This window comes from Salmo salar, chromosome 07 (genome assembly GCF_965601325.2).
Source record: "Salmo salar chromosome 07, fSalSal1, whole genome shotgun sequence".
In the NCBI taxonomy this organism is placed as follows: Eukaryota; Metazoa; Chordata; class Actinopteri; order Salmoniformes; family Salmonidae; genus Salmo; species Salmo salar.
The window spans coordinates 15,624,441-15,649,072 of NC_138297.1; the positions used below are offsets into that span (position 1 = coordinate 15,624,441).

Genomic DNA, 24,632 nt, shown 5'->3' on the forward strand with positions numbered 1-24,632 from the left:
TAAGGTATCTTTACTTTTACTCAAGTATTAAAATTGGGTACTTTTCCCACCACTGGCTTCGCACCATAGGCTTCGTATGAATCGCGGCCAAGTTAGTTCCTGTTTCAGTCACGTATTTGGTCACGTTCGCGTGGGTCAAACAAACGCCCTTTTATTTCGCTTATATACAACGTGGCTATTAATAGATTTCATGATCACATTCCTAAAGTGTGGATCATTTGTCCTGGAGAGGAAAATAAAGTTATATCCTCAATAATAAGGCTAGGACAGTCAATGCACATAGTTCTTTGAGGACCTGTTGCATGTATTCTGCACCAAGACTGTCCACCACCACCCTATAAAATATCGTGGATAAAGGATCCTCTAACACTGTACAATGTATACAATAATTTTGTATTGATTAAATATAATATTTGTGTTTTCTGCGGAATAGACATGTGATAGAGCTCAGCGAATATTTCATTGTCCAGTACGAAAGGCATTTCACTGTACTTATGCATGTATCCAGGCAGACAGAATATTCTACCCAAATAATAGGCTATACATCACAGAAGTCCCAACAGCTGATAGGCTACATGGCTTACACCCCTCATGTACACTCCTCAATGCCATCATCCCTTCTCAGCTGTTCGAGGGAGGTTTTTTTTGGGGGGGGGGGGGGGGGGGGGTCTCGTTAATAGTGAATAACCCTGCATATTGTCATGGTCTGTGCTATCTGGAATCCTTGGGACGCCCGGGATCAAAGGCCATTGGAATTGAAATGGCAAATGGTTAAGGTAAGGGTTAAGGTTAGGATAAGGGTAGAGGTTAGGTTACGGACGTCCTAAGAATACCGTATAGCACTAACCATTATTGTCACGAAGAGGATCAACTGTCAATTGGGCTGGAGGTTCTGTAAGACCCGCCCTATATGCTCGACATTTTGTATGTGCGTTTATATATAACAGTGCAGGACTGGCATACCAACTCTGGTGTCCATACTTTGAAGAGACAGAGGGAGGAAGGACACACAGTGTGACACGCGAAGCCATCTCTCATCATCCTCGGTTGATATTTGCCTTTTGGATCTACAGTCGCACAATAGAAAATACGCATTTACCAAGATGCCCAAGCCACTGACAGACCAGGATAAGAGGAAGCAGATATCGGTGCGGGGGCTTGCAGGAGTGGAAAATGTTTCAGACCTTAAGACCAATTTTAATCGCCATCTCCACTTTACGCTGGTAAAGGACCGAAATGTGGCGACCAAAAGGGACTACTACTTCGCCTTGGCCAATACTGTCCGCGACCACCTGGTGGGCAGATGGATCAGGACGCAGCAGCACTACTATGAGAAAGACCCCAAAGTAAGCAAGCAACATTGTTGCCGCAGTGTCAGAGTGATCCAGTCCGGTCGCACGTTGCTCGGCACGTACGCCTCTGTCAGACTCCGGAAACTGGGAGGGATGGCTTCCCAGGGAAATATTACTGCGCAGTATGTGCACTGATGCTGAAGTCTAGACTAGGGATGCGCTTCAGACGCTACAGTTACAGAAATGTTATGTTTATAACATGTCTTTAAGTAGCCTACCTATTTAATCTTCAATGTAATTAGGCGGTGAACATGGGAATGCCGAATTCTGTATTGAGCGCCCCAAAGCCCCATACAAGTTACATAACCATGTTGTGCATCTCTGGATGAGAACACGATTCAGTAAACGTTTGTCTCTCTCTATTTTAACATAGAATGCATCTGACGATGCATTGATAGCTGAAATGGAAGTGTCAATATTTTCAAGCTAGTGCTTGACACTTGTAGAATGACACTAAATCAGCGCACTGTTTAATGGGACTCAGTCAACTGGTTGCTAAACACGTATTGCGTAATAGGATAGCCTAGAAGTTGCTGTAACCCAAACCAATATGTTTACATAGTAGCCTAAATACTGTCAAGACACATTATATGTGTTAAATTCTTTTGGAGACGGATTTTAGCTGTTAGAATTATTCCTATTCTCTATCTCATACATATCAGTGGCACAGAAACAATGATTTATCAATGAATTGAACCAGAAAGCACCAGAGGCTCTCTCTGCCTGATCCAATAAAGCTGATAGAACATTGTGCATCACACAGTCAGCATCGTGCCAGTATAGCCACATTCATTATTATGGTTGGCATGGGAACAAAATAACAGCTATTTTTGTGTGCAGAAGAGCAGACATATCATGATGATTGTATGATATGCTAACTTATAACAGAAATGTAAATGAAAAGGTCTGCAGTGTCATTAGCCTCCTAACTCCTGGCCCTGAGCCACAGGCCTTGAATGACGTTCATTTTATTAGTGTCCGGAGGTCAACCTTTAGAAAGCCAAAGTCCCTGAGAACATATTTGCCCAATGCCTCCTAAGAAATATATTATAATTTGTGTCCACTAGTCCTTAGTTGATAACACCTAGTCATCGAGCTCAGGTTCAACTACATTTTTGGTATTTGTACATTCCACATATAAATATGGCTATGTAGGCTTCATAAGCAGAAGAACAGTCCATGCTCCCTAAAGTCATCAAATGTACAACCCACAGTAATAATATCCGTCCTGTTGTTTTGTGTGTTTATGCAACCCCACCTGCACCAATCTCCCTAGTCGCTGGAACATTTCGGAACTGGTCACCAATGCTGCTATATTTATATCCAGGGACTGGATGCCTTTGTCACTTTATCTTACTCACACTTAATGCGACACTGGTGCGCTCTGTTTTCCATGCCCTCATTTGCATTCCCCCGATTGTCGAAGAACAACATTTGAAATGTCAAAGGTCAATCAAAGGTTCAGGTGTCAACCCCTCCCAACTCTTCATTTAGGATCACGCCACCCTGCTCAATGCTGTTATAGTACTGTAGTGACCTTAGAAATAATCAAGCAGAAGAGTCATTTCATTTCATAGCTTCAGTGTGAGTAACATACCCCATACATGAATTGGAACGTGAACGATTATATGATGTACAATGTACATTTCCTCTGTATAATGTTGTAATGGGTGGAGACAGGCTGCAGAGAAATATTAAACGGACATACAGTAAGTACAGTGTTGATTAATCCGTTAGGCTTTCAGGCCAATAACATAACGCTGGCACTGTTTTCAGCACTCTTTATATAGGTTATTATGAGGCCTTGGGGTGTACCGAGCGTGCCTTAAAGAAAGTAAACCCAGACTCCACTGGCAGGGAGTTTCAAGTGAATCCAAACACACTCACAAAGAGCTGTTGCTTGACTGGTCGCCAAGAATAGCACTCCTGTTGTTGGCAGCACCTGCTCTCTCCCCCTGGCCACAGCCGCTGCCTCTCCATTCCAATAAGAGGGTCATAGACGACGTGGCATTTTCGCAGGGCAACCACATGTGGGCACACTACTGTTGGGTGGCTGAAGGTGTTGAATATTGACACTGTACTGCATTAACTCTGCTTGATGAACCTTCCCCTGCTGTTCCTCTCTAGCGTGTGTATTACCTGTCCCTTGAGTTCTACATGGGGCGCACCCTGCAGAATACAATGGTGAACCTGGCTCTGGAGAACGCATGTGACGAGGCTACCTATCAGGTGAGAGATGGATAGGCCTTAGGCCACTCCTGGACCCTGACAGTGGACCGTCATAGTTACCTCAACCTAGAACATTGTGTCTGACATACACTGCAGAGGGTATGGAACTGGCACATTGAACATTTATGCAACTGAAAATAAGTGCTTTTTCTCACACTTCATTCAAGATTCAAGGATACTTTCTCAGAGCAGGTACATTGTCCTGCTCTGAGATTGAACACTGCCCCATTTCCATGTATTCAGAAGAAAAAACTTTTCCTAATACATGAATGTAGCTCCATCCTCCATTTTATAATGTATGATAGACTAATGAAGTACTATGAATCTTAACAATTTATCTTCATCTTCATCAGTTGGGCCTGGACATGGAGGAGCTGCAGGACATTGAGGAAGATGCCGGCCTGGGAAATGGTGGCCTTGGACGGCTCGCCGGTGAGTTCCTCCTCCTTGGCTCTCTATTGGTCACCTCGCTGCTTCCCCCCTAAAAATAGTGTTGCCAACGACAGTGATGCTCAGTGGTCAGGACAACCCTGCCTCACCCCATCTCTCTCACCCCTCCCTCCCCCTGTGCTCTCAGCCTGCTTCCTAGATTCCATGGCGTCTCTGGGACTGGCAGCTTACGGCTACGGCATCCGCTATGAGTTCGGCATCTTCAACCAGAAAATTGTGAATGGCTGGCAGGTAGTTTAACTGGCAAAGTTGACTATATGTATGTACATGTCTGTGTGTTTGATTACATGTTAGTCAGTGTAAATAGTCATTTTCGGTGCTTGTTGGAGTCATGTGCTTTAGATGGTCAAATTATTTTATGAATCATTTCTCACATTTGCACATATTTGTAAACTAGTCATAGTAAACTCATGATGCTGTATAATCATGATAATCGACAGGTAGAGGAGGCTGACGATTGGCTGCGCTACGGCAACCCCTGGGAGAAGGCCCGCCCTGAGTACATGCGACCCGTCCACTTCTACGGCAGAGTGGAGCACACCCCCGAGGGTGTGAAATGGGTCGACACACAGGTGAGAGACTACATAAAGACGATACAACATAGAAATAATAATCATTGTGGACGTAACTAAACATTACATGGCCCTTCTACATTAACAGGTAGTGTTGGCCCTTCCTTATGACACCCCAGTTCCTGGCTACAGGAACAATGTTGTGAACACCATGAGACTGTGGTCTGCCAAGGCTCCCTGTGATTTCAACCTGAAAGACTGTGAGTTACTTTTGGACTGTTTGGGCTTGTCTGTGTCTGCTCTATTGTTTAAACCTACTGATTAAATTATGTATTAATGAAAATGTTTACAACTTTTGTAATATTATTATCAGTAATCAAATTCAACCATCGGTTTTATTATCCGTAATCTAATTCAACGATCATGATGTTGATTGTCCTGATGGGAGCTGGAAAACGGTACTAGGCAAGACATTTGAAATGTTAGATGTGACCACAGCGTTTTTGTTTGTTCTGCAGTCAATGTGGGTGGCTATATTCAAGCTGTGCTGGACAGAAACTTGGCTGAGAACATCTCCCGTGTTCTGTACCCCAATGACAACGTGAGTAGAACCCAGTGTTGATTTGAACCTTTATTTAGCCAGACGAGTTCTAAGAACAAATTCTTATCAACAATGACGATTCATTGTAACGAATCAATGAGTTTTCCTAATGCTGTCAAACCATTTTATCCATTTAAAGTATTATGTCTCCTGCACAATATAGACACAGGTTCCTGGAAGAATGCATTTAAGCTGAGTCATCAAAGCACTTCTCTGAGAACATCATAATAATAATAATCAAGTGTGATGGACTGTGGTCCTGTTTCTGACCCCAGTTCTTCGAGGGGAAGGAGCTTCGTCTGAAGCAGGAGTACTTTGTGGTGGCGGCCACTCTGCAGGACATCGTCCGTCGCTTCAAGTCCTCCAAGTTCGGCTCCACTGAGGTTGTGCGCGTTGACCTGTCCACCCTGCCTGACAAGGTAAGATGGATACGATAGATAGTCTAGGACGCTAAGTGTATGTTCTAACTGAATTATATCTATCAAAGTACCATATAGTCTCCAAATGGCTTTGTTCACTGAGCACACTCCGGTATATGTCAAAGACACAATGTGCTTCTACTTCTGCATTGCTTCCTGTTTGGGGTTTTAGCCTGGGTGTCTGTATAAGCACTTTGTGACATCGGCTGATAAATACATTTGAATGTGAGACTATGTGTTCACATGCAACAGTTTCCTCCCCTAACTGTGTCTTCCAACTGTATTGTCTGATGTCCTCTCCCCTGCCTGTATTGTAGGTGGCCATCCAGCTGAACGACACCCACCCTGCCATGGCTATCCCTGAGCTGATGAGGATCTTGTTGGACACGGAGCACCAGACATGGGAGAAGGTATAGTGCTGGTCCCCCTGCTAAAGCAATGATACATACAAGTGTAAAGAATACTTACCACAAATGGGGGAATGCTCCTAAATGGATTCACCAAACATTAACCAAGACAATTTCCTTCTACATGTATCATTGTATTTCCCCCCATCTCTCAGGCCTGGGACATCTGTACACGTACCTGTGCTTACACCAACCACACCGTCCTGCCTGAGGCTCTGGAGCGCTGGCCCACCGACCTGCTCCAGAACCTTCTGCCCAGACACCTGGAGATCATCTACGAGATCAACCGACGTCACCTGGAGGTAGAGCCAAACACTCCTGTAACATACAGTATTACAGCCGTACGAGTGTACGTATACAGGGCACTCCTGTAACATACAGTATTACAGCCGTACGAGTGTACGTATACAGGGCACTCCTGTAACATACAGTATTACAGCCGTACGAGTGTACGTATACAGAGCATTCGGAAAGTATTCAGACCCCTTCACTTTTTCCACATTTTGTTGTTACATCCTTATTCTAAATGGATTAAATCGTTTTTTCCCCTCATCAAATCTACACACAATACTCCATAATGACAAAGCAAAAACAGGTTTTTAGAAGTGTTGGCAAATGTATTAAAAATAAAAATGGAAATGTCACATTTATATAAGTGTTCAGACCCTTTACTCAGTACTTTGTTGATGCACCTTTGGCAGCGATTACAGCCTCGAGTCTTCTTGGGTATGAAGCTACAAGCTTGGCACACCTGTATTTGGGGAGTTTCTCCCATTCTTCTCTGCAGATCCTCTCAAGCTCTGTCAGGTTGAATGGGGAGCGTCACTGCACGGCTATTTTCAGGTCTCTCCAGAGATGTTCAATCGCGTTCAAGTCCGGGCTCTGGCTGGGCCACTCAAAGACATTCAGAGACTTGTCCCGAAGCCATTTTTGCATTGTCTTGGCTGTGTGCTTAGGATCGTTGTCCTGTTGGAAGGTGAACCTTCGCCCCAGTCTGAGGTCCTGAGCACACTGGAGCAGGTTTTCATCAAGGAGCTCTCTGTACTTATTCTCAGTTCATCTTTCCCTTGATCCTGACTAGTCTCCTTCGTCTGGCCCCTCTACCATAAAGGCCTGTTTGGTGGAGTGCTGCAGAGATGGTTGTCCTTCTGGAAGGTTCTCCCATCTCCACAGAGGATCTCTGGAGCTCTGTCAGAGTGACCATCGGGTTCTTGGTCACCTCCCTGAACAAGGCCCTTCTCCTCTGATTGCTCAGTTTGGCTGGGCGGCAAGCTCTAGGAAGTCTTGGTGGTTCCAAACTTCTTCCATTTAAGAATGATGGAGGCCACTGTGTTGTTGGGGACCTTCAATGCTGTAGAAATGTTTTGGTACACTTCACCAGATCTCTGCCTCGACACAATCCTGTCTCGGAGCTCTACAGACAATTCCTTCAACTTCATGGCTTCATTTTTGCTCTGACATGCACTGTCAACTGTGGAACCTTATAAAGACAGGTGTGTGCCACTCCAAATCATGTCCAATCAATTGAATTTACCACAGGTGGACTCCAATCAATTTATAGAAACATCTCAAGGATGATCAATGGAAACAGGATGCACCTGAGCTTTATACATTTGCAAAACTTTATTTAAAAATGTTTTTTTACTTTGTCATTATGGGGTATTGTGTGTAGATTGATATGGGGGGAAAAAACTATTTAATCGATTTTAGAATAAGGCTGTAACGTAACAAAATGTGGAAAAAGTGAAGGGGTATGAATACTTTCCGAATGCACTGTATATAAGAGAATATACTGTAAACATATATTCACGTGCCTGAGAGGATTAGGAGTTAGCTACTGTAAAAAGCAACAACATATCCCTCAATATTTGCTTCTTTAATGTGATACAATCAAATGGGTGTGAAGGTAATTGTTTCCAATCCTCTTTCTCCTCCTTCCCTCAGCGCATCGCTAAGCTCTACCCCGGGGACCATGATCGTCTGCGCCGCATGTCCCTAGTGGAGGAGGGCGACCAGAAGAAGATCAACATGGCCCACCTGTGCATCGTGGGCTCCCACGCCGTCAACGGAGTGGCCCGCATCCACTCAGACATTCTCAAAGCAACTCTGTACGAAGAAACGTTGTTTTAGTTTGTTTCATCTCTAGCTACTTATGATGCTATCTCTAGCCAATATTGTAACCTGTTTTCCCACTGGCCCCATATGTTAAATGGTATTTGATCTATCAATCGTTCATTGAGCCCACTAGGTTCAAGGACTTCTACGAGGTGGACCCCCACAAGTTCCAGAACAAGACCAACGGGATCACGCCCCGACGCTGGCTGGTCATGTGCAACCCGGGGCTGGCTGAAGTCATTGCAGAGGTGTGTGGTGGAGTGTAGCTGAAATCATAACCAACGTGGAGTGACAGTTGGTGCTAGTGTCGCAGTAGTGTCTGAGAAATGATGATCCTAAAAATGGTTATTTCTGTATGTTTGAATGTTCAGAGGATCGGTGAGGATTACATCCGCGATCTGGACCAACTGAAGAAGTTGCTGACGTTTGTGGATGACGACTCTTTGATTCATGACATCGCCAAGGTCAAACAGGTCAGAACATAACGATCTCTTGAAATATGTTGTCATTGTAATTCGAGTCACCATCTCAGTCTGAGCCAAGGTCCGTACTACAACTCCTAACACTTTACTGTGTCTGTCTGTAGGAGAACAAGCTTAAGTTTTCTGCCTATCTTGAGGAGCACTACAAGGTGAAGATCAACCCCAACTCCATGTTCGACGTTCAAGTCAAGAGGATCCACGAGTACAAGAGGCAGCTGCTCAACTGCCTGCACATCATCACTCTCTACAACCGTGAGTGGTCCTCTGTGCTTTTACAGCTTTAGTGAGAAACATTATCCTGTCAACCAAGTTAACCTGTCGTCTTTTTCAATCAGGCATCAAGAAGGAGCCCAACAAGAATTGGACCCCCAGGACTATCATGATTGGAGGAAAGGTGAGCCACAATAGAAGTTTGATCAAGTCATTAGGATACAGGTTGTACTGCAAAACTCATTAGATATATTTTGTTAGTATTGGGAATTTTCCAGTACATGTGTGCACATTATACATCTTAGAGAAGTAAGCAGAATCAATGCACTTTATATATGTGTTTAGGTCATTAGGCTAAGGGAAGCCATTACCTAGTCCCGTGAGGTTCATTAGACGTGCATTATGAGCATGGGTTTGTATTACTCCAGCACCATTAGACATGCACCTGCATTAGGAGTGTGCGTGGCTGTTTATTTTTGTATCATTGCTATAGTTACGCCACCAATGGACTCTATGCCCTAATGTTTATTTTTGTATCATTGCTATGGTTACACCACCAATGGAATCTATGGCCTAATGTCTGTGCCAATAAGAAAATGGAAACCAAGCTAAAATGAGTGCAAGGCAAAAAGATATTGGTGGCTAAATGCCAAAGGGGATGAATCATTAACAAAAAGAGGAGTTACTATATGTGTGACGTAAGGAGGAAAACTGTATAAAAGGTATGTGCCGAGGCTGGAAAGTCAGTTGGTCCATGGGCCAGCTCGGCTTGTTACTTTGTAATAAAGTCTATTTGAATTCACAAATAAAGAAATATGATAGAGAAATATGATTGAGCGAATATTTCCAAGATATTAGCCTGTCCCACATCAGTTTGAGCTGTTTTACCAACTGCTATGGAGACAACGACCAAAGTTGGCAAGACAGCACAAACAGATCTGTGCCCTCTGTATAAGATTTTTGCATCCATGTGATTCCATATTCTCAATTATTTCCCAGGCTGCCCCTGGGTACCACACGGCGAAGCTGATCATTAGGCTGATCACTGCCATCGGAGAGATTGTCAACCACGACACTGTGGTGGGAGACCGCCTCAAAGTCATCTTCCTGGAGAACTACAAGGTCACTCTGGCCGAAAAAAGTAAATCATTCACATACTTGCTGCTTTCTTGGTTTTGTTTAGGTTCCCATTGGAGTGTAGCTAAGGGGCTTCCCACTTCTTCCACGTACATTTTCTCTCATCTCTCTGTTTCGGTTTCTCTCCTTCTCCCTCTCTCTCTCTGTCTCTCTCTCGCCAGTCATCCCTGCGTCCGACCTGTCTGAGCAGATCTCCACAGCTGGCACTGAGGCGTCTGGCACTGGCAACATGAAGTTCATGCTGAACGGAGCGCTCACCATCGGCACCATGGACGGAGCCAATGTAGAGATGGCCGAGGAGGCCGGAGAAGAGAACCTCTTCATCTTCGGCATGAGGGTGGACGACGTGGACGCCATGGACAAGAGTGGGTAAGACAGTGTGTGTGTGGGGGGGGGGGGGGTGAATGGATGGACGGACGAAGGGTTCTGATCAGAGATGGTGGAGAAGAAGACATGAGGATTGGCATTGGATGATAGCTAAGGAGAGAACATTTCGGATGACATGGAAGGATGCTTACTGGGTAAACGTTGGTGGAGAAGCCAAGACGATTTGCATGGTAAAGGATAGAAGCGAAAGAGACAGCTTTTTGGATGACTTGGAAGGATGATAACTGGCATGCATCCCATAATGGATTTTAAAAAATCTTCTTTATAAGTGTATCCTCTTCTTTATAAATATATCCTCTTCTTTATGAATGTATCCATCTTCCCAGATATGATGCCATGGACTACTACAACCGCATTCCTGAGCTGAAGCAGGCCATGGACCAGATCGCTGGTGGATTCTTTAGCCCCGACCAGCACGACCTCTTCAAGGACATTGTCAACATGCTGCTGCACCATGACAGGTTGGGGAAAACGCTGAGTCACCAACACCCAAATGCGGACACTGTACTCTACCGTCATACACGCAGCCACACAATGTCTAACCGAGCATGATGTTTGTGTTGCAGATTCAAGGTGTTCGCTGACTACGAAGCTTACATCAAATGCCAAGAGAAAGTCAGTGCTCTCTACAAGGTGAGTGTTTCATAGACTGAAAATCTTTTTAATATCTATTGTTTTCTTTCTTTTTTTTCTTCTTTTGTTTGTATTTTACCCCCAATTTCGATCTTGTCTCATCGCTGCAATTCCCCAACTGTCTCAGGAGAGACGAAAGTCGAGTTATGCGTCCTCAGAAACACGACCCGCCAAACTGTGCTTCTTAACACCCGCCCGCTTAACCCGGAAGCCAGCCGCACCAATGTGTCGGAGGAAACGCTGTTCAACTGACGACCGGGGTCAGCCTACATGTGCCCGGCCCGCCACAAGGAGTCGCTAGAGCGCGATGAGCCAAGTAAAGCCTCACCGGCCAAACCCTCCCTTAACTCGGACAACGCTGGGCCAGTTGTGCGCCGCCCTATGGGACTCCCAATCACGGCCAGCTGTGATACAGCCCGGGATTGAACTTGGGTCTGTAGTGACGCCTCTAGCATAGCGATACAGTGCCTTAGACCGCTGCACCACTCGGGAGGCCCTGTTTTCTTTATTTTTTGTAAAGTGTATCGAGACTTGTTAAATGCTCTATAAATAAATTGTGACTTGACTATTCCCCTGTCAGTTATGAGAATTTTTACAGATAACAGTATTCCTTCCTTCTGCAAGGGTTTTAATTTCATCTCTCTTCCCATCCATCCCAACAGAACCCTAAAGAATGGACCAAGATGGTGATCCACAACATCGCTGGTTGTGGTAAATTTTCTAGCGACCGCACTATCTCCCAGTACGCCCGGGAGATCTGGGGCATGGAGCCCAGCCTGGAAAGGATCCCTGCCCCAGACGATCCTCGCCAATAAACCCCAGCCCTAAAACCATCGTCTGGTTTTTCCACAGCCCCAGCTTCTGGTTTTACCTCTGGCTATTCCACAAGAAAACCATTTTAACTTGAGAAATAGTTTAGAAACCTGAAAGCTCCCTGTAACTAGTACATTTACATTGTGTCATTTCATTGTGGTCAGTATTAGTTGATGATTGACTATACATGTAGCAACCCCTGTCCGGCTACATGATGGCCAATAACCTGATACCACTTTCAACCTCGACATTCGGCATTTTCTCAATGGGCTAATACAAAATCAGCATTCACCTTCTCAATGGGCTAATTCAAAATCAGCATTTACCTTCTCAATGGGCTAATTCAAATCAGTATTCACCTTCTCAATGGGCTAATTCAAATCAGCATTCACCTTCTCAATGGGCTAATTCAAAATCAGCATTCACCTTCTCAATGGGCTAATTCAAAATCAGCATTCACCTTCTCAATGGGCTAATTCAAATCAGCATTCACCTTCTCACATGCACCAGCAATGCATAGTCAACTGGCTTGTGCAACATTAATAACATCAATAACACTGTTCACCATCATTTAAGCTAACATGGTCAGAGAATACACCCTTTAACAGTCAGTGGGGTCAACAAGTAGCTGGAAACCTCACCACTGTCTAATGGTACCAAAACCATGTCTTCCAAGAATGAGACATGATGGGGCATAGAGACTTATCAAAATAAAGTATTCAAAATAAGCATGTTCTTCTCACATAGACACTGTGATTCTACACTACTAATTCGGCCTGCCAAGGACCACCTCTATATTCATATCTGCACCAAATAACCACTCAAGTTGAAGGGACTAGGTTAACATGCGTGCTCCTTGATGTTATAAAACTGTTTGCTCAATGTATGTCTGTATGTCGAATGTAGTCATTTGTGCGTGTTATTAATCCTTGTGTTTTGGGTAGCCCACACACAATCCTTATTGCTAAAATACTTTCTGCTATAAGCTTTGTTTTGTTTAGAATGATCCCATCAGTATATCCTCAAAACGTTGTTCCAGTGTTGGAAAATGATCCTTCATATAGTGCAACAAACTAAGCCTTCTCTCCTCCACCTTCTCTGCCTAATACCTCTCTGAGTGACTATAATGCTGCCTTAACTAAGCTGTGTCTGTCGTTCAGCCTAAAGTGACCCCACATTGACTTCTCACTGTTATCTGCAAGTCTTTTTTGATGTTCAGATAAATAAGCATTTCTGGTACAATAGTATTTGTCACTGTTTGGAAGTCTTGGACTTAATGTTAACACTACTGAATCACTAGTAATTGAGTGTGTAGGGTTGATAAAGATTGCACAACGTCCAGTAGTTTTCTTCCATTAGAGAGACTCTGAAAAGCACTTAAAGCTTCAAACTCTGGATTCTTTTGTCAATGTGAAACAACAGTCAATAAAGGAGACAAAGTTACATCACTTGTGTGATATTTTGTTACTTTCCAAAATGGCTACATTCACTCATCACTTGTATGTCTAGATGGTTTTGTGTCTACCAATCAAAACTGAGCAAATTTCCACGCGAAAAGTTTTAAAGATCGTATGACGTAGCTTCCGCAGGTCAGAACTATAAAGTCTCAAACAATGCCAACGCAAAATACACGCAACAAACTCACAAACAAGCTAGACTTATAAACGGATCCTGTTGAATCATGTCTGGCCTTCTGAGCGGAATGCTGAAAGTACGGTCAACTGTGGCTTCGAGGACACGTGCAATCAACCAGCGAGCAAACTTATCCAGTAAACCACCCAAAGACAACATCGGCGCTGCAGTGAGTAGGCCAAATATATTTAGAAACCGTTTTGTTATTTTCATGTTCTGTGAATTGGAAATCGTTGAAGCTAGCCATCTAGTTCAGACAGTAGTTGGCTAGCTGATTTCAAAATATACTTATCCAAATTATGTTGACTATTTTAAAATAAAGCATGCTTTTATTATTGGCAATAATATGACTTGCCAACCTGTGTTCTTGGGTGACGTGTATGATTATGACAGTCTTGCATGCCTCTGTTCACAGGAAAGTGCTTTTGTCATGAGTATTTTTGCGGTGGCCATACTTGGACCATCTGGTTGGATCCTCGCCAATGTTCAGAACTACCAGAAGCGCTGAACTGTTTCTCTACCACGGTTCTTGGCTCAAGTCACCTGCTGCATTCCAATTTCTGGCCTATGATGCTTGAACTGAAGTCACGAAATTACCTTTTTGATATTTTGTCACAATAAAAAAAAATTCTAGTGTCTGATCATTGTTTCAACATTTTTGGCTTAGTGTACATTATACACGGTGAAACGATTTGACCATTTATCTATATCAAACCGAGGTGTGTGTGTGTGGGGAACACGTATATAACTTACTATGTATTGAAGTCCTCGCTTGCTGAAGCCAACAATCGGCCATAATTGCACTCTGATGCAGTACTCCATAGGCATGAATGAAATTCCACAGTATTTCAATTAAATTATACATTTCAAGGACAACATGGGGTGTAGTAGGGACTGGAACAGAATTTTCTAGTAGTTATACTTGAATAAATTACTTGTATCTTAATTAAATGTAGTGACTCATAGCTTACAACATTTTTACAATGGTATGGATGTGAGGTGGCTTCAAAATCATGCCGCTGTCATCTCCGTGTGTGTCTATACAGTGAATTTGTTAAGTATTCAGACCCCTTGACTTTTTCCACATTTTGTTATGTTACAGCATTATTCAAAAAAATATTCAATTGTCCCCCCCCCCCCCCCCCCCCATCAATCTACACAAACTACCCCATAATGACAAAGCAAACACAGGTGTAAACTAATTTACAAAGGTATTCAGACCCTTTACTCAGTACTTTTTGCAGCACATTTGGCAGCGATTACAGCCTTGAGTCTTCTTGGGTATGGCGCTACAAGCTTTGCACACCTGTATTTGGAGAGTTTCTCTCATTCTTCTCTGCAGCTCCTCAAGCTCTGTCAGGTTGGATGGGGAGCGCCAGAGACTTGTCCCGAAGCCACTCCTGCATTATCTTAGCTGTGTGCTTAGGGTCGTTGTCCTGTTGGAAGGTGAACCTTCGCTCCGGTCCTGAGCGCTCTGGAGCAGGTTTTCATCAAGGATATCTATGTACTTTGCTCTGTTCATCTTTACCTCAATCCTGACTAGTCTCCTAGTCCCTGCCTCTAAAAAAACATACCCACAGCATGATGCTGCCACCACCATGCTTCACTGTAGGGATGGTGCCAGGTTTTCTCCAGATGTGACACTTGGCATTCAGGCCAAAGAGTTCAATCTTGCTTTCATCAGACTAGAGAATCTTGTTTCTCATGGTCTGAGAGTCCTTTAGGTGCCTTTTGGCAAACTCCAAGTGGGCTGTCATGTGCTTTTTACTGAGGAGTGGCTTTCGTCTGGCCACTCTACCATAAAGGCCTGATTGGTGGAGTGCTGCAGAGATGGTTGTCCTCTGGAAGGTTCTCCCATCTCCACAAAGGTATTCTGGAACTCTGTCAGAGTGACCATGGGGTTCTTGGTCACCTCCCTGACCAATGCCCTTCTCTCCCAATTGCTCAGTTTGGCTGGGTGGCCAGCACTAGGAAGAGTCTTGGTGGTTCCAAACTTGGAGGCTGAATCCATTTTAGAATAAGACTGTAACGTAACAAAATGTGGAAAAAGACAAGGAGTCTGAATACTTTCCGAATGCACTGTATAACCCATTTGCACATGAGCTGACCCAAGTGTTTGAGAATGAGGACCTACAAAAAAAACTAGGGTAGCCTTGTGGTTAAGGGCGTTGGGCCAGTAACCGAAAAGTCGCTGGTCCGAATCCCCGAGCCAACTAAGTGAAAAATCTGTCCACGTTCCCTTGAGCAAGACACTTAACCCTAATTTGTCCTGTAAATTGATGGTCTGCTAAATGACAAAAAAACTCATATTAAAAATATATAAATTTGAAAAGTTTTAAATCTGCACACATTAGCTGCAAGTATATAACAGATAGTTATTTGAGCCAGGAAACTAATGACCTGTTCTAAATATGTGTTATATCTGTATTCATATGCATTTGCCAGAAAATAACTAGTTGCTGGCACAGGGGGTGTATCCCCCGGGAACCAAACAGAACGAAACGGGGCTGGACCTACCTGAATTTGTCCAATAGAAACTGTAGTTTTCCGTCTGTTTGGAATAATGATTACAGGATTTACATATAGATATAGATTGCACCCCTGGACTACTAGTGTAACCCGGAAGTTTAGAATGAGGTCAGAGAGACGAAGGAAACAGAATTCTACAGCTAAAATGGCGGAGGAACAGCAGCAGGAAACAACACAGGGAGAGATGGAGGGTGAGTGAAACAACATCAAAACGAAAGATGTCTAATATAACCGGCTTCGGCTATTAATGCATTATTTTTTATGGAGGTGTAATGTGGTTGTTAGGTTATCTAGTGATGGCAGTTGAGGGACAAGCTGCTTGCATGAATATGAGAAGGGAATGGGGGAGGCCATAGCATTCAAGTCACACACACAAAGAAACGCATTTTTGACATAGCTATATTTTTCGGGAGGATGGAGTAAATACCATTAAGTTTTTTTATGCGACATAATGTAGGATCTCACTCACAGTATATTTTTGCCGACTTTCAATTGGTTGTCAAATGTTTATTGACGCCATAACTGAAATTGGATAGTTAGCTGGCTAGCACTAACGTTCGCAAGCTTTGTTAGTTAATCAATTCTAGTTGTTCCAAAAATATGGCCAGACGCCGACCACATTGTTGCACTTGCACCCCACGTGAACCAGCTTCAATACTTATATTTATCAATAGACTGATATGTGATTACAGAATTTGCTTAAAATACATGCCTACTGTCATCAATCTCATGTTGTTGTGGTATAAATTACATAACCAGAACTGGCCTTTTTAAAATGTTTACAAACTTCTATGGTGTTGTTTTTTTCTTCTCTAGCGGGAGGAGTAAACTGCCTCGCTTATGATGAGGCTATTATGGCTCAGCAGGATCGAATCCAGCAGGAGGTGAGAGATTTTACACTTGAATAAACATTGATAATGTGCAGGCTAATGTTTTTTAATTAGACTGACATAAGTCTGATGTGGAAAAGGTTGAACTGCATGCCTTTGCATCACATGTTTTGGATCACCCAGGCTGTTTAGACAGGCAGCCCAATTCTGATATTTTTTTCTCCCACTAATTGGGCATTTGACCAATCACATTAGATCTTTTCCCATCAGACCTTTTTCAGAGCTGATCTGAATATTAGATTTGGGCTGCCTGTCTAAATGCAGACCCTGTTGTTTTATATTGGTTTCTATAAATCTGTGAGTATACAACATCTGTGCCTTAACTCCTGTCTGTCTGTCTGTCTCTGTCTGTCTGTCTGTCTCTGTCTGTCTGCCATACTAGATCGCAACTAGCATCCCTTTAGTGTCAGACAGACAGGAACTGTCAGTGTTGCAGAGAGAGTATGCCGTGGAAGACACCATTTATCAGCTCAAGATCAAGGTAAGTAAAACCACAAGATTCTTATATTACAGGATGTGAATCTGCATGACTTTATACAGGTCCTCTGCAATGTTCCCTCAAAATTTTGGCCACTGAGCAAATTTCCAGTCTGCTGAGTGCAAACGTGAACATTGAAAATTCTGTGCAACTCCCAGTGTGCTTTTACTGTGAACACTGAGTCTGTAGCTGCTTTAAATTACTGTTATAACAGTGGCCAAGTAGGCTAATGTGGCTGTTTGATCATAATGTAGGCTATCATAAAAAAACAAGGGAGAAAATGCATCTCATAACATTTTAACATGGAAATAGCTGTTCCATCATTCAGCCTACAGTAGCAGCCAATGTGTGGTGTTCAATGCCTATAGTCAAATCAAATTTTCTTGGTCACATACACGTGTTTAGCAGATGTTATTGCATTCTACATTTACATTTTAGTCATTTAGCAGACGCTCTTATCCAGAGCGACTTACAGTAGTGAATGCATACGTTTCATTTCATGCATTTATTTTTAATTAAAAAAATAATAATTGTACTGGCCCCCCGTGGGAATCGAACCCACAACCCTGGCGTTGCACACACCATGCTGGCGTTGCAAACACCATGCTCTACCAACTGAGCCACAGGGAAGACACGTGTGTAGCGAAATGCTTGTGTTTCTAGCTCCGACAGTGCAGTAATATCAACAAGTAATATCTAACAACTTCACAATACATACAAATCTAAGTAAAGGAATGGAATTAAGAAGATATAAATATTTGGATGAGCAATGTCGGAGTGGCATAGACGAAGATACAGTAGGATAGAATACATTATATACATATGAGATGAGTAATGCAAAGTATGTAAACATTATAAAAGTAACTAGTGTTCAATTATTAAAGTGGCTAGAGATGAAGTCAATGTATATAGGGCAGCAGCCTCTAATGTGCTAGTGATGGCTATTTAAGTCTGATGGCCTTGAGAGATGTTTTTCAGTCTCCTTTGAAGAAAAAAAACCATGACGGGTTTGACATGAACCTGTTTATCCACCTGTCCTTCAGACAAGGAGGTGACTGGAAATGTTGTTTGATGCAAGAAACCACTTTACAAAAATACATTATTCCCATACCATTATTACAGAGAATCAGACAAATTATGCTACACTCTGCCTATTGGCTACTTAGCTTATTCAATTTGTCTCAAAATACAACACTGCCCCTTTAAGACAAAAAAAGCTCTTTACATGACTGGCTTTTCAAAGATGTCTAGAAATGTACACATTTTGTGCTCTTGTTGGAAGAAATCACTCCCCTATTGCTGACTACAAATTATCAATAACTGGACTTATAACTCACTAACTAGCAAAGGATATGATCAAAATGTGCACATGTGGCTACATGCATCTTTTGCTTTGATCTCTAAACAAGCCCATCTACTCATGACCGCTCATGCTGTGAACACTCCAGTTCAAAGTAAATGGCACAGATCCATATATGGCAATGGTCTATTTGCATATAGGCCTACTGCAGCTTTGATTGGTTATGCCGCGCTGTTCTCTGTATGGGCTGAGTCGTGCGCAATAGAACCATACTCTGATGTGTTCTGCATACAACAAAATATCTTGCATAGTTCGTTTTGTTTCAGAATGTTGCATTGAAAGTGGCTAATATTGCATTGATTCAATCACAATTGGGAAACGTTGATAGTGTTTGTTAACGGGGAAAACTCTAGAAAGTTGCATGAAGTTCAGTCTCGTGCTTCTCTCCATGGGATGAAATGTATTTTGCACTCTACTTGGCAGGGAACATTGGTTCTCTGTAGCTCAGTTGGTAGAGCAAGGTGCTTGCAATGCCAGGATAGTGGGTTTGATTCCCTGGACCACCCATATGTAAAATGCATGCACACATGACCAGTGTCTATTAAATGGCTTGTTATTTATTATTATATTACTGGTTTAACGCTAAAGAGTTCCTTATGACCACATCTAATGAAGGTTTGAAATAGTCACATTACGATTGTATTTACTGTGTATACTCTGTCCCTGTTTTTTCCCCCTTAGGATTTACACAAAAAATACTCGTATATCCGCAAGACGCGGCCAGATGGGAACTGTTTCTACAGAGCTTTTGGCTTTTCACATCTCGAATCACTGCTAGAAGACAGCAAAGAGCTGCAGAGGTAACGTAGCACTTCCATAGTGCATCTAGATCCTCGATGTTCAGTAAAGCCGACTCTGTAATACGATAGATGTCATCTGGTTAGTGTTGCTGCATTAATAGCTACTGAATACCGATGATGCAATGTATGTCTCTGTAGGTTCAAAGCAGTGGCAGCAAAGAGCAAACTGGACCTGGTCAACCAGGGTTTTACAGAGTTCACCATCGAAGACTTCCACAATACTGTGAGTTGCTGTTTTATTATTACACACATTTGAACAACAGTGACAGCACACACACATTACACATATACTGAACATGTTAACAGCTGTTAGTGACGTCACGTAAAATCATCACCTAACTGACCATATTATTGTTAATTCTTCCCCTAGTTCATGGACCTGTTGGAGCTGTGTGAGAAGCAGCCGGGCCTCCGTGAGCTGCTGGGCTCCTTCAGAGACCAGAGCGTGTCGGACTACATCGTGGTGTACTTGCGGCTGCTCACCTCAGGCTACTTGCAGAGGGAGCACGGCTTCTTCCAGCACTTCATCGAGGGTGGACGCTCCGTCAAGGAGTTCTGCCAGCAGGTGGGTTCCTATTGGGTTGTGTTCAGTAGATATGAAGCGGATGAAAACGCTCTGAAACGGGGTGAAACTATTTCTACTCGCCCAATAAGAAACACTTGTTATTCTTGTGCAAATTTTTATGTTTGTTTTGATAGTGTTTTAATAAACACAATAAGCTAGATTGAGGATTTGTTTACATATGGCTTGAATTTTGTCTGGTTGTGTGCAATGAGTCAGAACTAGTGTTTCTACATGGTACTCTTGGGTACGAAGCATGCACATTCCAATGTCTTCATGACTTTTTCTGTCTTGCGTAACAGCAATAACAAGTCAAAACACTTCAATTGTCCTCTGTGTTTCTCTTGTCCAGGAGGTGGAGCCCATGTCTAAAGAAAGTGACCATATCCACATCATTGCCTTGGCCCAGGCCCTGAACGTGTCCATCCTAGTGGAGTACATGGACCGGGGTGAGGGAGGCTCCGTCAACCACCACGTCTTCCCTGAAGGCAGCGAGCCTCGTGTCTTCCTCCTCTATAGACCCGGCCACTATGACATCTTGTACAAATAACAATCTGCTGTTTAGAGAGATTCCCCCCCCCCCCCCCTTTCCACTGCTGTAGTGGCAGTGGAGAAATACTTCAACTGCCACGTTGATGCATACGTGTGTACGAAGGTTACACTATTGTATCTGAGGGGAAAAAAACAATCACATTATACAGCCCTCTTCGCCCTCCCCTTCACTCCAGAGTTTCCCCTCATCACAGAAAAGTGAATGAATAAAAAAAGATTTTCAAAAAAATAGCAGTGACTGCAGGAGTGTAGAGTTGTACAGTTTTTTTTTTTCTTTTTTGGTTGTAAATGTTATCAACTTGCTTTTTTTGTTTGATTATTTTGCTTTGGTCCACTGCGTTTCATGAGTTTTATTAAAGGGATTACATCTTATTTGACTTGTATGTTAATGTATTTGTCACTCGTCTGGTATCGTCACATTTCAGCGGGCATAGCAGCAATCGGAAATGTAGTATTTGAATAACTTCCGTGTAATGTCCTTATCTGTGTGTGTGTGACACACAGTACCATTCAAAAGTTTGGACACACCTACTCAAATTGTATTTAATTTTTTTAACCATTTTCTACATTGTAGAATTTAATAGTGAAGACATCAACTATTAAATAACACATGGAATCATGTAGTAACCAAAAGTGTTAGACAAATCAATATATTTTTCTATTTTAGATGTTCAAAGTAGCCACCCTTTGCCTTGATGACAGCTTTGCACATTCTTGGAATTCTCTCACCTCAGGCTACCTCCCGAGTGGCGCAGCGGTCTAAGGAAATGCATCCCAGTGCAAGAGGTGTTGCTACAGTCCCTGGTTCGAATCCAGGCTGTATCACATCCGGCAGTGATTGGGAGTCCCAGAGGGCGGCGCACAATTGGCCCAGCGTCGTACGGGTTAGGAAAGGAAGACCCAGAGTTACCTCTGCTGCAGAGAAGTTCATTAGAGTTACCAGCCTCAGAAATTGCAGCCCAAATAAATGCTTCACGGAGTTCAAGTAACAAACATTTCAACATCAACTGTTCAAAGGAGACTGAGTGAATCAGGCCTTCATGGTTGAATTGCTGCAAAGAAACCACCACTAAAGGACACCATTACAAAGAGATTGGCTTGGGCCAAGAAACACGAGTAATGGACATTAAACTGGTGGAAATCTGTCCTTTGGTCTGATGAGTTAAAATGTGAGATTTTTGGTTCCAACCGCCATGTCTTTGAGAGATGCAGAGCAGGTGAACGGAGGATCTCTGCATGTGTGGTTTCCACCGTGAAGCATGGAGGAAGAGGTCTGATGGTGTGGTGTGCTGTGCTGGTGACACTGATTTATTTAGAATTAAAGGCACACTCAACCAGCATTGGTACCACAGCATTCTGCAGTGATACACTATCCCATCTGGTTCGCGCATAGTGGGACTATCATTTGTTTTTCAACAGGACAATGACCCATAACACACCTCCAGGCTGTGTAAGGACTATTTGACCAAGTAGGAGAGTGATGATGCTGCATCAGCTGACCTGGCCTCCACAATCACCCGACTTCAACCCAATTGAGATGGTTTGGGATGAGTTGGACCGCAGAGTGAAGGAAAAGCAGCCAACAAGTGCTTAGCATATGTGGGAACTTGATTTGTTTAACACTTTTTGGTTACTACATGATTCCATGTGTTTCATAGTTTTTATGTATTCACTATTATTCTACAATGTAGTAACACTAAAGAAAAACCCTTCAATAAGTAGGTGTGTCCAAACTTTTGACTGGTACTGTACATTTGAAGTTGGAAGTTTACATACACTTAGGTTGGAGTCATTAAAACTAGTTTTTCAACCACTCCGCAAATTTGTTCTTAACAAACTATAGTTTTGGCAAGTCGGTTAGGATATCTACTTTGTGCATGACACAAGTCAGTTTTTCAACAATTGTTTACAGACAGATTATTTCACTTATAATTCACTATCACAATTCAAGTGGCTCAGAAGTGTACAATACAATTAGTTGACTGTGCCTTTAAACAGCTTGGAAAATTCCAGAAAATGATGTCATGGCTTTAGAAGCTTCTGATAGGTTAATTGACATAATTTCAGTCAATTGGAGGTGTACCTATGGATGTATTTCAAAGCCTACCTTCAAACTCAGTGCCTCTTTGCTTGACATCATGGAAAAAATAAATAAAAAAATCAGCCATGACCTCAGGAGAAAAAAAAACCCTCCACAAGTCTGGTTCATCCTTGGGAGCAATTTCCAAATGACTGAAGGTAAGTATAAACACCATGGGACAACACAGCCGTCATACCGCTCAGGAAGGAGACGCGTTCTGTCTCCTAGAGATGAATGTACTTTGGTGCGAAAAGTGCAAATCAATCACAGAACAACAGCAAAGGACCTTGTGAAGATGCTGGAGGAAACAGGTACAAAAGTATCTATATCCACAGTAAAATGAGTCCTATATCGACATAACCGGAAAGGACGCTCAGCAAGGAAGAAGCCACTGCTCCACAACCGCCATAAAAAGCCAGACTACGGTTTGCAACTGCACATGGGGACAAAGATCATACTTTTTGGAGAAATGTCCTCTGGTCTGATGAAACAAAAATAGAACTGTTTGGCCATAATGACCATCGTTATGTTTGGTGGAAAAAGGGGGAGGCTTGCAAGCCGAAGAACACCATCCCAAACGTGAAGCACCGGGGTGGCAGCATCATGTTGTGGGGGTGCTTTGCTGCAGGAGGGACTGGTGCACTTCACCAAATAGATGGTGTCATGAAGAAGGAAAACGATGTGGATATATTGAAGCAACATCTCAAGACATCAGTCAGGAAGTTAAAGCTTGGTCGCAAATGGGTCTTCCAAATGGACAATGACCCCAAGCATACTTCCAAAGTTGTGGCAAAATGGCTTAAGGACAGCAAAGTCAAGGTATTAGAGTGGCCATCACAAAGCCCTGACATCAGTCCCATAGAAAATTTGTGGGTAGAACTGAAAAAGCGTGTGTGAGCAAGGAGGCTTACAAACATGACTCAGTTACACCAGCTCTGTCAGGAGGAATGGGCCAAAATTCACCCAACTTTTTGTGGGAACCTTGTGGAAGGCTACCTGAAATGTTTGACCCAAGTTAAACAATTTAAAGGCAATGCTACCAAATACTAATTGAGTGTATGTAAACTTCTGACCCACTGGGAATGTGATGAAAGAAATAAAAGCTGAAAGAAATAATTCTCTCCACTAGTGCTCTGACATTTCACATTCTTAAAATAAAATGGTGATCCTAACTGACCTACGACAGGGAATTTTTACTAGGGTTAAATGTCAGGAATTGTGAAGAACTGAGTTTAAATGTATTTGGCTAAGGTGTATGTAAACTTCTGACTTCAACTATATATATATATATATATATATATATATATATATGTGTGTGTGTGTGTATCGAAAACAGCGTATATAGAAGTGCCTCCACAGTACTGCATACTTGTTTTCATTGGTTGACGCATGCGCAGCCGTCCACCACTGCGCACACAGTATGTAGCTACAGGAGCAGTGAGATTTTAAACATACTGACAATCTAGCCAAGGAGGTTAGGGAAATGAATCATAACATCACGTGAGACACCAACCCAGTCTAACAAGTATGTCTCCATTTCTTTCTGTTTCGTAAAATAAGTTGATGCAACCTAGACACTAACACATTCCATTTGACCTCTGGCTACTAGCTAAATACTGTTATCTAGCTTACCTGCTATCTATTCAGCTATTTCTGTTGAGAAAGTCAGTCAGAAGAGCTGCACAGTCAGAAGAGCTGTCAGGTGACCTGCCCCCAAACAATGTGCCTCTTAGCAACCAATCAGGGCCCAGGTCACACAGGCCAGAGAGTGTTTGAGAGGCTGGTTTATGTTACCCCTAGACCACGTGCCAAATGTATTCCACAGGAGGGCTGAGTGTCTACAGGTTTTCGCACCACCTTTGTACTTGATTGATTAATTAAGGTTACTAATTAGTAAGGAACTCCCCTCACCTGGTTGTCTAGGTCTTAATTGAAAGGAAAAACAAAAAACCTGCAGTCACTTGGCCCACCATCGAATGAGTTTGACACCCCTTCCCTAGAC

General features: G+C 42.9%; 2 protein-coding genes and 1 long non-coding RNA gene across 3 annotated transcripts; all 3 read left to right on the plus strand.

The window, feature by feature from the left end:
* Positions 1-861: 861 nt before the first annotated feature.
* Positions 862-13,190, plus strand: LOC106608595 (glycogen phosphorylase, muscle form). Its single transcript, XM_014206626.3, has 20 exons — positions 862-1,346; positions 3,480-3,581; positions 3,935-4,013; positions 4,159-4,262; positions 4,472-4,603; positions 4,692-4,803; positions 5,062-5,144; positions 5,420-5,563; positions 5,881-5,973; positions 6,126-6,272; positions 7,915-8,078; positions 8,219-8,333; positions 8,457-8,558; positions 8,672-8,819; positions 8,903-8,961; positions 9,777-9,918; positions 10,076-10,283; positions 10,628-10,762; positions 10,868-10,934; positions 11,597-13,190. Exons 1-20 carry the CDS (start codon positions 1,104-1,106, stop codon positions 11,747-11,749), a joined length of 2,532 nt encoding a protein of 843 aa, XP_014062101.1. The 5' UTR covers positions 862-1,103; the 3' UTR covers positions 11,750-13,190.
* A 152-nt stretch (positions 13,191-13,342) lies between these two features.
* On the plus strand, positions 13,343-14,020 carry LOC145879998 (uncharacterized). The gene is made up of 2 exons (XR_014392873.1): positions 13,343-13,548; positions 13,795-14,020. It is a non-coding gene; the product is annotated as an uncharacterized LOC145879998 (long non-coding RNA).
* A 1,842-nt stretch (positions 14,021-15,862) lies between these two features.
* Positions 15,863-20,922, plus strand: LOC106608596 (ubiquitin thioesterase OTUB1). The gene is made up of 7 exons (XM_014206627.3): positions 15,863-16,099; positions 16,725-16,792; positions 17,181-17,279; positions 19,318-19,436; positions 19,575-19,659; positions 19,807-20,001; positions 20,351-20,922. Exons 1-7 carry the CDS (start codon positions 15,943-15,945, stop codon positions 20,546-20,548), a joined length of 921 nt encoding a protein of 306 aa, XP_014062102.1. The 5' UTR covers positions 15,863-15,942; the 3' UTR covers positions 20,549-20,922.
* Positions 20,923-24,632: the final 3,710 nt, after the last annotated feature.